The sequence below is a fragment of the Homarus americanus genome, unplaced genomic scaffold (assembly GCF_018991925.1).
Source record: "Homarus americanus isolate GMGI-L3 unplaced genomic scaffold, GMGI_Hamer_2.0 scaffold28, whole genome shotgun sequence".
NCBI classification, from domain to species: Eukaryota; Metazoa; Arthropoda; class Malacostraca; order Decapoda; family Nephropidae; genus Homarus; species Homarus americanus.
In genome coordinates this window covers 477,310-491,799 of record NW_024742238.1, presented here as the reverse complement: position 1 = coordinate 491,799, position 14,490 = coordinate 477,310, and the positions used below count along the sequence as shown (strand labels likewise).

Here is a 14,490-nt window from a genome sequence, read left to right as displayed (position 1 = left end):
TCAGGATAAAACTGATAATGGATGAGACAAGGGTTCCTCATATATTGTGCCCAGTTAAGATTCTTCAAGAGTGGTTAACCAGATTCCCGAATCGAGGCCCCTATGTATTCTCATCACAGGATGGTAAGAAATTGTTTCCTAGTCAAATGGCAAAATAATTTTCTCAGGTAATGAGTGAAGCAGACCCTGGCCAAAAAAAAAATTGGCACATGACACCAGGAAATACACAGGGTCTGTGGCCTTTGAGAGATGAAAATCAGGCACATTTTCTGGAAATTCCAAGGAAATTTTTCTGGTACCCGGAGTATTCTGGGGATGGGGGAATTTTTTTCGGGCGTTGACGAATGAAATAATGCATCATTCTGGAAAATTCTGGGAAAATTCCAGTACGTACCCGAAAAAATTTCTGAGGTTGGTGGATTTCTTTCCGGGTTCAAAAAATGATGTAATGCGCAATTTTGGAACTCCAAGAAAATTTTCCCAGTACAGGTTGTACCTCTCTAGTCCGGCATTCTGTGGTCCTGAAACTCCCATGGTCCGGAACGATTTTAGTTTGTCCAATTGGTAGATAGGCAGCTTTTTTTTTTTTTTTTTTTTTTTTTTTTTCCCTTATCTGAATTATTATTATTATTACAGGAGTATTAAATTTTTGCCCCTCAGGCCCCAATGTGGGTCAGTGACCTATGCCCGGGTGGGCTAATCCCCTTAAAAAAAAAAAAGCCGCGGGAAATTAAGGTTTGTTTACATCCGGCAGTTCGGCTGCTCTCTCTCTCTCTCTGCTTGTCTATACAGAGTACAACATTTAACCCTTCAATATATATGAGCAGTAAATAAGTGTTGCTTTCATATTCTTATGTAGAGTAATGACGATATATTTTCACATGTGCGCACTTACATACGAGCAGTCTCACTTTTTTTTTTACCATTAATGGTTAGCTACTTATATTGTTCCATTTATTAACATTAAATAACATTACAGGTACTTCAAGCAACCATATTCATTTTTTACATTAATTTTACTACAGCTAAACTCAGGGTCTTATTTTCTTCAGTTTTATATGTAGAACCAATCAGTCACTGATTTCGTAAGCTTTAACATAAACAATGCCGGCAGCGGTCTCGTCTCCTCTAATAATTTTGCACACACGTAAATTAATTCAATAAAAACAAATTCAGAAACATTAATTAAAATATATATGAACAGTAAATAAGTGTTGCTTTCATATTCTTATGTAAAGTAATGATGATATGTTTTCACGTGTGCGCATGCGCACTTACATATGCGATCTCTCTTTTTCTTTACCATTATCGTTAGCTACTTCTATTGTTCCATTTGTTAACATTAAATAACATTACTTAAAACAACCATATTAATTTTACTACAGCTACAACCAAGGTCTTATTTTCTTCAGTTTTATATGTAGAACCAGTCAGTCACTGGTTTTGTAATCAACGAAAACAATGCTGTGTCATTTCCTCATGTGTTTTAATTTTCTACGTATTATTAATGAATTGTATTGCTCATTTTGCACACATAAACATTAATTCAATAAAAAAGACATTCAGTTATAAACAATAATGAATCTTTTGTACATAAGAGAAATGACGCTGTTTACACGATTATGCACGTCGTCTGCACGTTGGCGGGCCGTTCAAACCCGTCAAAATTCAAGTTTCTGCCGTCAAAATTTTTATTTATTTATTTTTTTGTGTGTTCCAATAAAATACGTTAAGAATTAAAAACTCGCGAAATTTGAGAAGCTACTATATGACATTTAACCCTTCAATATGTCTTCAAAGAGACCATGACGCAGAGAAAGTGGTGCTAGTGCTTCCAGGCATAAGCACAAGTCACTATCTATCCAGGAAAAGGGTGAATTTCCATGGTCCGGCAATTTCCATGGTCCGGCACCGGTCAGGTCCCGAGGTTGCCGGACTAGAGAGGTACAACCTGTACTCAGAAAATTCCAGGGATGAGGGATTTTTTCCAGCTTTGAGAGTCATCTCATTACATGGAAATCTCTCATTCCCAAAAGTGTTCTGCACCAATTGTTCCAGCTAACAAAAATATCACTCGGTGAAACAAGACATGTCCTGTAGGCGTTCCTGTTTGGCAGCCTGACCCAAGTCTGTTTGACCCTACCCCTGCATCACCCCAATTCCTTACCAACCTCACTACACTGGAATTTATCAGCAAAATGTTCATGTGATCTGTGGAATGATTTGTTATCAACAGTGATCCATTTGTGTATTCCAAGGAAAAACACAAAAACAAGCATGATTCACAACAAATCACCAGTGAGCTGTGTAGTACTGGACCGTGGGCACTTTGTTGGTGACCTTCAAAGTACCAGAGATAAGGAATACTGCAGTGTTTACCATATACCATGGGTACTGTGTCAGTAACCCTCAAAGTGACAGAGACAAGGACCAGTGAGGTGTTTATGAGTTGACAAATATTAGCAGATGTCTACCAGTGTACTACACCATGGAAATTCTGTTGGTGGCCCTCAAAGTGCCATCATTGAGTTAGTCCACCATGGACAAACCCTTCCATATGTCCACAACAACAGATGTCCACCAGTGAAGTACTCCGGGCGCACCCTGTACAGTTTAAAGTGAGGGCACGGATATCCTGGTGGCAGTGTTATTGCACTACTAAAATCACTGAACACAGTCCATGCTTTAAGCTATAGACAAGGATGTCATAAACAGAAGCCCATCAGGACTATCACCTCCACTAGAAAATCAGAGAAACCTATTCCTGACAGACGGTACCAATACACTGAAGTTCCCCGAATATGATAAAATCTTCCCTCCTTACTGCTCTCCACATTAATTTCCTCGCCAACACATTTGGTGAGCTCACTACCACAGTCCGGTCATTCACTGCCAGCATCATTCCCATCTGCGAGATGTGGCAAATTGTCCCTGAAACTTGCCACATTGAGGGATATCAACTCTTTCATCGCCTTTGTACGCATGGATGTGGAGTGGGCGTTGCCCTCTTCTGTCAAGATGAACTACGTCCTTTATGCCTGGATGTTTTAGTCCCAGCTGATGTGGAGGCATTATGGGTACATGTTGTGCCACGTGCCCACCCTCGCCACACTGCCTCTATCATATACTACTGTGTGGCATACCACCCACCTGGCTCACCCACCAGAGACATTCTTATTAATCACCTCATTACCACCTCAGACTACCTCAGAGTTAAGTGCCCATGTGCCAAGCTAGTACTATGCAGGGATCATAACGAAATTTACACCACTGATATTGAGGACCAGCTGCTACTATCACAAGCTGTGAACTTCCCTACGCACAGTCAAAACACCTTTGACCTTGTCTTAACTGACTTAGTGGAGCAGCACCAACCACATCAACCAATGCCTTCTATTGAGTGTAGCACACACCTATCAGTGTTCTGTTCTCTAGCTCCCACTACCAGCCAAGTGCAGACTATACATTAAGACCTACAGGCCAATTACTGACTCTGCATTGTCTCTTCAGGCAGTGGATAGTTCACCATCCCTGGACTGAAGTACTTAGTGTGGATGACGTAGACACCAAATGGACAAATTACATCAACACCACCATGGAAGTTCACCACCACTTCTTCCCCAAGAAGTCCATCAGGTCACACCCAGCTGACTTGCCCTGGATCACACCTCAGATCAAAAGACTTATGTTGCAGAGAGACAACACCTTTTATCTCAATGAAAACAATGCTACAGGTCCCTTTGTAACCAAATCACTCGTGAAATACACGCTGCAAAGAATTCTTATTACCTAACCAAGCTTCAACACCTGAAGCAGACCAACATCAGTCAGTGGTATGGTAAGCTTAAATAACTCACTGAGCAATCAAACATTCATTTCGCAACTATACGCCAGACGCTCTCCCGGCTTAACACAACCGGTCTCCCTTCTTACCTACCAGCCCCCTTTCTTGCTGACTTAGTGGAAAATTTTGAAGTAGCAAAACACCTGGACAAACTGAAGTTAATGGGCTCCACAACCCCCATTGACTTACCAACGAAACTCTGCAAGGAGTTCTCCCCGGAGCTAGCTAAACCCCTCTCCTCCATCATCAATGCTTTCATCACCCAAGCAAGATGCCCAGCCGACTGGAAGACCTCATTTATGTCACCAGTACCCAAGTCAACCAGCCCACAAGTTGTGTTTTTGACTGGGCCTATGCTGATATTGCAGGTGCCATAGATCCTCAGCAATTTGGCAATATGAAAACTTCCTTCACCACACACTATCTTGTCAGCTTTCTCGACTACATATACCGCCATCTTGAAAAATGAAAGACGTCTGTGGCTGTTGCATTCGTTGACTTTACCAGGGTATTTGACATAGTCAACCACAATTTAATGACCAACAAAGCTATCGACCTCTGGTTTCGGAGAAGTCTTATACCTTGGCTTACAGACCTCCTTTGTGACTGACGCCAAGCCATACGCTTCCGAGGGGGTGTCTCCACTTTTCTGTCATTCACCTGTGGTTTCCCCCAAGGCACCAAGATGGGACCGCTCTGCTTCCTCATGCTTTTCAATGATGCCCTAAGAGAAATTTCTGCTCGCTGGAAATATGTCGACAACTCCAACATTGGGATCAGTGTGAACAACTCGGCTCCCAACTACACCGCCCTCCAGAATATATTTAACAGTCTCTAAAATTGGGCCTCTAACAATCATGTCACCATCAACCATACCAAGACCCTGGTTATGCACATCAACCTCTCCTCTGACCTTGTCTCACTTCCCCCCATTACTTTTGGCCTCAACACACTCGAAGTTGTGGATTTCACCAAGCTCCTTGGCATCACTATAAACAACAAACGAAATTGGAAAACACACACCAGTGAAGTTGTTAAATCCTCCAGTTTTCGTCTCCACCTCCTCCGCCGACTCAAGTTCCTCGGAGTTCCCGCACTTGAGCTCCTCAGTGCTTACTCAGTATTCATACTTCTGAATCTCACTAATACCTCCTTTGCCTGGTCTTCCTCCCTAAATGCCACACAACTGAAACACCTAGAAAAAAATGCAGAAGAGGGCATGCAAGATTATTCTCTTCCTCTCCTACTCCACACATCAAGAAGCACTCAACACACTGACCCTCTTGGCTTTCTCCAATCTTCACCACGACCTTTTCTGTAAATCTGAAGAGAAGCTTCTGCACCATACTTGACCCTCGGCTCCTGCTTTCACCCAAGATCCCTCATCCGTGAATTGCTGTTCAATATCACAACTGCATTCAGCCCATACGAGCACTTACTGATTGCTACAAGAATAGCCCAGTCCCAACCATTGTAAAAATTATTAACAACTTGTAGTCAACCAGTGTGTTCACTCCCAGCCAATCTTACCTCTTTTCACTGTTACTATGTTGAAATGCCCTGTAGTATGACTGTCTCCCAACTTTGTTATTATATATCATACTGTATTTGTATCAATTGTGTTACTTGTATATTATTTGTCAATCAAGTGATCCATTCCCCAATTATGTTACTGTACATTTTCAGCCTTCTGGTTGCCATGTTCGTTCAATAAACCTTAATTATTATTATAAAAGGGTTTTGTGGTGTGGAAAGATTTTCAGGAATGGAAACCTTCTGTAACCCAGGGGATACCTGTATTGTAATAAGATGCACTTGTTACCTGAAATGATATCTTCCTTACAGTTAATAAACTTGGCCAATGTCCAAAAACAAGTGGCAGAACATACCAATGTGAAAATGACTGTGAAAATGATGCAGGCTGCTATGGGGATCATAAATGTTGTTATAATGGGTGTGGCTACTCATGTGTTGCTCCTGTACGAGAGGACCAGGAACCTGCCTACTCCCCTCCTCCTGTACTCACCACAGTTCCAGCAGGTAATGTTTAAATTATGATATACGTATTGGTAGAAATCTATAGCCGTATAATGTGTATGTAGCTAGTTGAAATTAGTGTTATTGTATTATTGTATAATTAACTGAGATGAACTTTAATCTGTGCTAATTGATAAATTAGTGATAAATATGTAACTAAATTTATTCCCTACTTACAGGTCAAGCGCCTCGCATCATACAGTTCGATTCTGAAGTTCGCAGTGAAGAGAATGACGTAGCTCTGTTGAAGTGTGTAGCTCAAGGTTCCCCAGCACCAACAATCATTTGGTACCGCGGGTCCTACGCGGTCAGTTATTCAGCACTCGTAATTCTGATTTGTTAGTTATACAAAATATGTCATTACAGATATCGCAAATGGCTTATTTGTCATCACCATTGGTCATTGCCATTATTTTACATGAATTTTCTCTTATTATAAGCAGAATGTCACATACTGAACAACCTCTAAAGTGTGGGATGCCAACTGATAAAAATTCTACATAAAATGAAAATCACAAACCAAAATATCTTGTTTGTGTTCAATGTAAATGCCATGCTGTAGGACATAGGTCATTGTGTTCAATTTTGATGCTGAGCCATATTTTAGTGTAAATTATAATCCACAATATTCACAGGTTGACAGGGAGGGTCAGTCTAGTAGAACTCGAGTACTTCCTGATGGATCACTGCAGATTGTTAACACAGAGCGTGGTGATTCTGGCCAGTATACCTGTGAAGCTTCTAATGGTATTGGTAGGCCTGCAACCAGGACCACTCAATTGACAATTACTGGTAAGTTTAGCAAGGACTTAGGTTTAAATTACGAGCATTCCTCTTTGCGTGGCTGCCTCTAGTGGGTGGTCATTAGGTAATGAAGGTGAAGTGTTCTCCTGGTGAGTTTGAATAGGTTTGTTTGTGAAATACAGTACAGTATTAAAATTTTAGGAAGTTAAGAATCCCTGGCCGACAGCAGACATTGTATAATATAATTCTTTGGAATAGCCAATCATTTTCAGTATAAATAGCCACACAGGCCAGGAAAAAAAGGATTTCATAATTTCAGGAAAAGCTTGGGGAATTTTCTGAGAAGTCATAGCATATTGTGATTGCACTTTGACTTTTTATTCACTTTTGCAGCAACAAGACACCAATCACTTATATGAAATTAATTCCCAGTCATGTATAAAATGGTACTACAGAATGGGATGTAGTACATAGTTTCCTTTTTTCTTTTCTTTATTCAACTTTAGGTAACTATATAGTTAACCAGAAGATTGGAAGGAGCTAGTGATACTTGCCTCCAGTGCTACTCATCAGATATGCAACCAAAAAAGTGTACTACACTTAACTATTATATTTTAATTAATAGCAATGGGCTGAGAGGAAAAAATATTTTGTTTAATCTAACAGTCTTACACCTCTTTCTAAGCAATGAATGTCTCTTTCTGGTTTGCAATTTAGCCTATATTACAGGTAATTATGTAAAATTACAAATTAGGTAGAATGGGAAAACAAGTGCTGTTATCTTATTGTCACAAGAAATACAAAAGAAGCAGTAGAGCTTTTTGGACCCAGGAACTTCAACCATAGAAGCTCCTTCAATCTTTTTGACAATAGCTTAAACCACTTAAGCTTCCCATAAATTGTTTGTTTTGGTGGTACAGTGGTCCCTCGGTTAACGAGCACAATCCGTTCCAGCAGGTTGCTCTTTAACCGAAAATCTCGTTAACCGAAACCATTGTTTCAATGGGTTTTTGGGTAATTGGTTCTAGCTCACCGAAAATTGCCTAAATTCAACAAAAAATGTAGAAAAGTTCACTTACTTTGAGGTGTGTATGTAGAAGGCTCCTGGATGATGATGTGAATTTGAAGTGGGAGGTGGAGGAGGAGAAGGGAGAAGAGAAGGAAGTGGAGGTGGAGGAGAAGCATTTTACTGCTTCTTGGAAGGTGAGTCACCTTCCATGAAAATGTCAGGAACCTCTGGACTGACAGATTCTCCACCATGAACATCCTCTCTCCTTCTTGAAGTGGAAGGCTGAGGGATAGCATCTTGTTCCCTCTGCCTTTTACTGAAGAAAGTGTCAATTGTGGTCTGTGGGGCATCTGTCCTCCTCACCATTAACTTATGTTTAAAGAAGGAGACCACTGAGTCCTCAACATGACACAAAGTTAGTTCAGTTTTTTCCACTTCTGAGTACTTTGAAGCCAGTTCCCTGAACTTCTCCCAGTGGTAAATCACATCTTTCAACTGTTTAGCTGATATATGGTCATCACTTTCAATTTCCTCCTCACCACTGTCAGCCTCTACCTGTAACATCTCATCCAGTTGCTTCAAGTCATCAGGAGTAAGTTCCTCCTCATGAGACATCACAAGCTCTTTCACATCCTCCTCCTCCACTTCAAGGCTCAATGACTGACCAATGGACACAATCTCCTGGTCCAACTCTGTTTCTTCCTCAAATCCCTCAAAATCATGGACTACTGATGGCCACAGTGCTTTCCATGAAGATTTAAGGGATCTAGTGGAGACTTCTTGCCATGATGACACAATCAATTTTACAGCCTCCAGGATGTTGAATTGTGTCTTCCAGAAATGTTTCAGTGTTAGTTCAGGATTATTGGAAGTTGCCTGATGACACCTCCTTAACATTTTCTTCATGTACAACTTCTTGAAGTTGCTGATCACATTCTGGTCCATTGGCTGTATGATTGATGTAGTGTTTGGAGGCAAAAACAACACTTTCACAAAGTCAAATTGATACTCCAAATTTCTGGCAAGGTCAGGGTCATGACCAGGAGCATTATCCATGAGGAGAAGAGCCTTTAAAGGGAGTTTATTGGTGGTTAGGTAGCCCTTGACAGAAGGGCAAAACACATCAACAGCCCATTCATTAAAGAGCTGTCTTGTCACCCATGCCTTACGGTTGGACTTCCAATAAACTTCAAGCTTTGTTCTTACCACTTTCTGTTGCTTGAGCACCCTGGGGTTTTCAGAGTGGTAGACAAGCATAGGCTTCAGTCGGAATTCCCCTGAAGCATTGGCACCAAGCAATAGAGTGAGACGGTCTTTTATGGGTTTATGCCCAGGTAAAGAGGCTTCATCTCTGGTGTTGAATGTTCTTTTGGGCATCTTTTTCCAGAACAGCCCAGTTTCGTCCACATTGAACACTTGCTGTGGAAGATAATTTTCTTCTTCCATCAGTTCTTTAAATTCATCTAAAAACTTTGCTGCCCCTTCCTTATCAGCACTAGCAGCTTCACCATGCCTAACAACACTGAAAATGTCACTTCTTTTCTTAAATTTTTCGAACCAGCCTTTGCTGGCCCGAAAATCTTCAATTTCTGTGCCTGAAGAACCAGGTTGATCTGTCTTTAAATGTTCGTAAATCTCCCTGGCTCTTTCACAAATGAATGCAGTAGAAACTGAATCACCTTTCATCTGTTTTTCCCTAATCCAGATGATAAGTAACCTCTCAGTTTCTGCAATTAGGGATCTACTTTTAAACACTTGTAGATTTGTCTCTCACTTTCACTTCTTTAAATTTGTCTTTCTGTGTAAGAATTGTCGACACAGTTGATGTCGACATGCCATATTCTTTGCATAGCGCATTTGTTCTAATGCCTTGTTCAGGAGGTGGTGATAACTGTGTGACAGGGCCGACAACGACCTTGTTCCAAGAACGGTAGGGAGAGGGAGGGAGGGGAGAAAGGATGGGTGGTAGGGGTGAAAGGGGGGATGGTAGAGGAGAGGAGATCAATGGGAAATCCTTGGTGGATAGGAGTGAGGTTTGGTTGACGGACTTTGTCAGAGACTAGGGCGGTGGTACAAGGTAAGTTTTCCCTGGGCGAGTGCCAGGATGCTGTGGGCAGTTGGCATTCCAGGTGTGGTGGCTGCCATGGCAATTGACACACCGTGGAACAACTGGGATTTTTTTCTGAATTTTTGATTTGCATTCCACTGTGTCGTGAGGACCTGCACAGAAACCGCAGGCGACCATCCTCGTGCACTCCCAGGTGCGGTGTTTCCACGATTGGCAACGACCACAGATTTTCAGGGTTCTGAGAAATCGGTCAAGAGGACAGTTGTAGGTCCTACATTCACCTCCGGGGAGGGGGGGGGGCCACCCACCCGCTGATGAGTTCGTTGGATGGACGTTTGGAGACTGGGTTGATGCGGCGCTCCATGTCGAGTAGTTGTAGGAGAAGAGGGCGAAGATCGTCGATAGGGATCTCCCAGGGTACGTGGCGAACCATTACCTTGGTACAACGAGTTTCTGGGGTGATGGTGGTGAACTGCAGCATCACCTCCCCCTGGGGAGCAGGATAGCCCACTTGAGTGAGCAGGTGTACCTATTCGTCCATTTGTGTGGTTTTTATTAAGGCTGTAGGACCTTGGCGGAGAAGTGTTGAGTCCTGAAGTAGAGAGCAGTGACAGAAGAACCAGGTCGTCCGTGTGCTCAAAGGCAGGTCACGAGGAAAGGCGAGACGATGAAGGCACGAAGGGGCAGGGAGACGAAGGGAATCCCCAATGTCCATCGTCGGCGGAGGGTCGGTCATTGAGCCACATGTAAGCTCACTTGGGAACCCCAACGGCAGGAGGAGGCCACCCTCTACAGCCCCAGATGATGTGCGAAGGGGAGCCGTAGCCCCTGCTGGAGACCCTGACTTCTGAGGTATCTGCTTCTTAGACTTGTCTTCAAGATGAAAGTCGTCAGCATCACTGTCACCTACTGCCGCTGTTTCCAACGAACGGGAGCGTTTAACGACTGGCTTAGGGCAAGTTGGCAACACTGCAGTCAGGTAGATAGTTTGGCTTGTTTGAGATGGAGTGGTAAAGATGTTACTGCTACGTCACACTTCACATTGCTCATGCGCAAACTTGAAAATCTTCGACCACAGGGACCGGGTGGTAGGATCAGATGTTTTTATCAAACAAAAATGACAAAGTCCAGAACTTTAAATAAAAGTAGATGCCACTGTGCTGATAACTGGGTCTTACTATAGTTCTCTGCACAGACTGGGATTAGTAGACTCTCTGAATTTGTCAGAAATATGACTTTTAAGGAACAGTCTCTTACAGCCTTTGTTGACACCCATGGCACTCATGCGCATTCCAAAAAATTATGCTTAATGTTATTTAATGTACAGTAGAAATAACCAATGATGGTAAAGAAAAAGTGAGAGACTGAGCGGAACGACAGCGTATACGTGTGCACTCAAGGAAACATAGAGTCATTTATCATATTAAGAATATGTACAAACGAATCATTATTGTTTATTACTGCATATCTATTTGATTGAATTAATTTTTTGTATGCAAAATGAACAGTACACTTCATTAATAATTTGTAGAATATTAAAACACGCAAGAAGAGACGAGACGGCATTGTTTTCGTTAGTGTATAAACCGTGACGATGGTTCTACATATGAAGCTGAAGAAACTAAGACCCTGGTTGTAGCTGTAGTAAAATTTAATGTTAAAAAAAGAAAACCCCTGTATGTTTTAATTAATGTTATTTAATGTAAATAAATAGAACAGTAAAAGTAGCTAACCACTAACGGTAAAGAAAAAAAGCGAAACGGATTGTGCAACGCCAACGTATGTACAGTAAGTGCTCACACGTGAAAACATATCGTCATTTCTCTACATAAGAATATGAAAGCAACACTTACTACTGTTCATATATGTTTTAAATAATACTTTTGAATATAAAACAAAATTTCTACTCGCCAATGGTGGTAAAGTCTAAAACATAAGGACAGCCAATGAATATTGTGTGAGTTTTTACTCAGATGACAAAGTCATCAGCTGTTGCTGAAGCTGTTACTGAGCATGTAGTTGTTGCTGAAGCTCCTGCTGATGCTGAATTTGATGGTGTAGCTGAACCTGAAGTTGATGGTATAGCTGAAGTTGATGGTTTAGGCCTTCAAATAATAAAGCTGTCTAAAGAACCTAGCACAGCTGCTTTCTTTTTCTCATTATACATCTTTACATAAGGGTCATATGCGTTTTTCACGTCCCTGTTAATTTTAATGCTTCGTTCTGTTAATGGATCCACTTCAGAAAATATGTTCATTGCTTGCTCCATATAATATCCACAGACCTCTCCCCTTTTTCATATCGTTTTAACACATCTAGTTTCTCGACTCAGCTTATACACTCTCTTTTAGCTTTTGAACCAGCAGTACCATCACATGCTCATGTTGAATAGGGACGCAAAAATGCCGTAAGAAATCTGAGAAAGTTTTTCTCCTTTTCCTGTTCAGATGCGTAAAAATAAAAGGCCCGCCAAGCTGCGACTGTTTTTACTAGTGATGCTGGCGTCACCACTCACAAGCCCGACAGCCTTCGTGTGCAAGGCGTGTTTTTGTTATATTTGTATAATACATATCAGGATTTAGTTATTATTTATATGAAAATGTTATTTTATTTTATTTTTATTATATTTTCGTCGTAAGTATGAATAAAATAATGGTGTAAATTGAATTGGGTCCTAAATTAAACAGGGTTTTAAATATGTATCATTGTTAGTAGAACCGTCGTTATCGGAGGCTTTCCTACAGTATTAGTCAGAGCTCATTCAGGAAGCAGTGTTATTGAGTATTTTATGTCGGTGGACATGCTACTGCTAGGTTATTCAGGATTGTGTAAGCAATGCTGTACGAAGGGAACACCACAAAAGCACATGTGTTACAGTATTTAGGGAGAATAGTTGACAGAAATGATAGCAGAGTCTGTGTTGCTGTTGTTTTCAACCTTCTTGTGCTAAAGCAAAAAAGAGGCTAGCAAGGAATAAAAACAATATACAGTATATAAATGCATTCAGAATCTATTTAAAGCCTTCTTAATTAAAAAAATAATGTGTAATGTAATGACCTAAATATAGTTTTTGTAAGTACTGTAGCCTGATTTAATTTCTCTTAGTTTAAGCTTACTGGATTTTTCTTTCATTCACTAACAGTTCTTTTTAGACAACAGCATGGGTAATGGTGACTTATCCCATTTTGATTTATTTAAAGTCATTTTACAAGTTTACAATGTATTGTACAGTACCACCACTTGTTATTGCTCAGGAGGTGGTTATTAGAAGAATTATTTAAATTATTTAGTGTTATTATAACTCCCTGATTAATTACAGTATAAAGCTTTAACTAATGTTTCACGTGATACTTTGTGATAAAGTTGGTTAATTACATTGTTTGTTTGTTTGTTTGTAGGCAGATTTTATCATTTCTGAAATGTTTTAGACTAACATTGTTCCCTTTATACTACATTGAGAATTTATGGTAAGTAAGGTGTAATTTTTCAGACAAGATCTTCACTTTGCCTACCAATTTCAATCAGATTTACACATACTTTGCAACTGTTTCCTATTGATAATTGATCCATAGAAATTTTATCTTGAAATTTTCAGCATATATAACACTTGAAGTTTAATATACAAGCTGTACAGTATACTTTATATGGAGAGTTTCTCTATAATGTATACCTGTACATACTAAGGGTTTCACACGCACATTATTGTTGATCTTTTTTTCATGAGAAAGATTAAGGACATACAGTGAGTTCTGCTATAACGCGTGTTTTGATAACGCGAATTTGCTCTAACGCGATTTATGAATTAGGAACGATATTTGTATAACGCGAACGCTTGTTTGCTATAACGCGATTTTTGCTTACTATTTCTCCAATTTTGTGGGATTAACTGTGAATATAGTAAAGAAGAATATCAACAAGAAGCGTTCTGGTGATAGAATTCCCGGTGATGATCGTAAAAGAAAGGATATAACACTTGAAGAGAAGCTCGATTATATCAACCTTAAAATCACCCTTCTCCCCCATCAAGTAAAGTGTTACATTTACTGTATGATTTCATTATTAGATATGAATGTAACATTTATTTAGACTGTGCTATCCTTTGTGTTAGGCTAACTACTAAATTTTTTCGATTTCGAGTAGTAATCTGCACCTAACCCTATTTTCTCCATAAGCCCTGTTATTTCTATTACGCGATTTTCTATAACACGATATTTTACAATAACACAATTATCGCGTTATAGCAGAACTACCTGTACTATGAAATTGTCTGTGTCATAGGACAAACAGAGATGCAGATTAACATGGAGTTGGGATACTGCTTAAATTTTCCTTCTGTGATTGACATAAACAATATCTAGATTTTAGACATACTGATATACGTAGTGAGTAATAATGATGGGTTTATTCTTAGTTGTTTCGTCTGTCTAACCTACTACTAATGGTCATGACTGCCTGTAAACCTAATATCTCCATCTCAGTTCAACATGTTTTTATGGTCATCACTCCTATATTTCCATGATTCACACCATCTTTCCAAGCTTGATGTGTTCCATTTGCTATATTATTAATATTGTCACATTGGACAATCTCTGGGAATAGTGACCCTGCCTTGCCAGCTAAGAAGACTATTGGAAGTACTATATTTAATTTTGAGTTCCCACCCTATAAGAGTGGGTTGATGATAGGAAGAGCATCCAACCATAAAGCTTGCTTAAAATTTGCCCAATTGCAACCAGGACATCGTGTCATCAGATAATAATGGTTAACGCATGCATGCATGGAGATTAG

At 40.2% G+C, this 14,490-nt stretch overlaps 1 protein-coding gene across 10 annotated transcripts in view; it reads left to right on the top strand.

Annotated features, from left to right (window-relative positions):
• Window positions 1–14,490, top strand: part of LOC121876639 (papilin-like) — a 267,725-nt gene that overhangs the window by 230,678 nt on the left and 22,557 nt on the right. For all 10 annotated transcript variants that reach the window (XM_042381925.1, XM_042381926.1, XM_042381924.1 and 7 more), the window contains 3 exons: window positions 5,690–5,884; window positions 6,061–6,188; window positions 6,517–6,673. In XM_042381925.1, coding sequence (XP_042237859.1) covers window positions 5,690–5,884; window positions 6,061–6,188; window positions 6,517–6,673 — 480 coding nt within the window. The remainder of the gene's footprint in view (window positions 1–5,689; window positions 5,885–6,060; window positions 6,189–6,516; window positions 6,674–14,490) is intronic.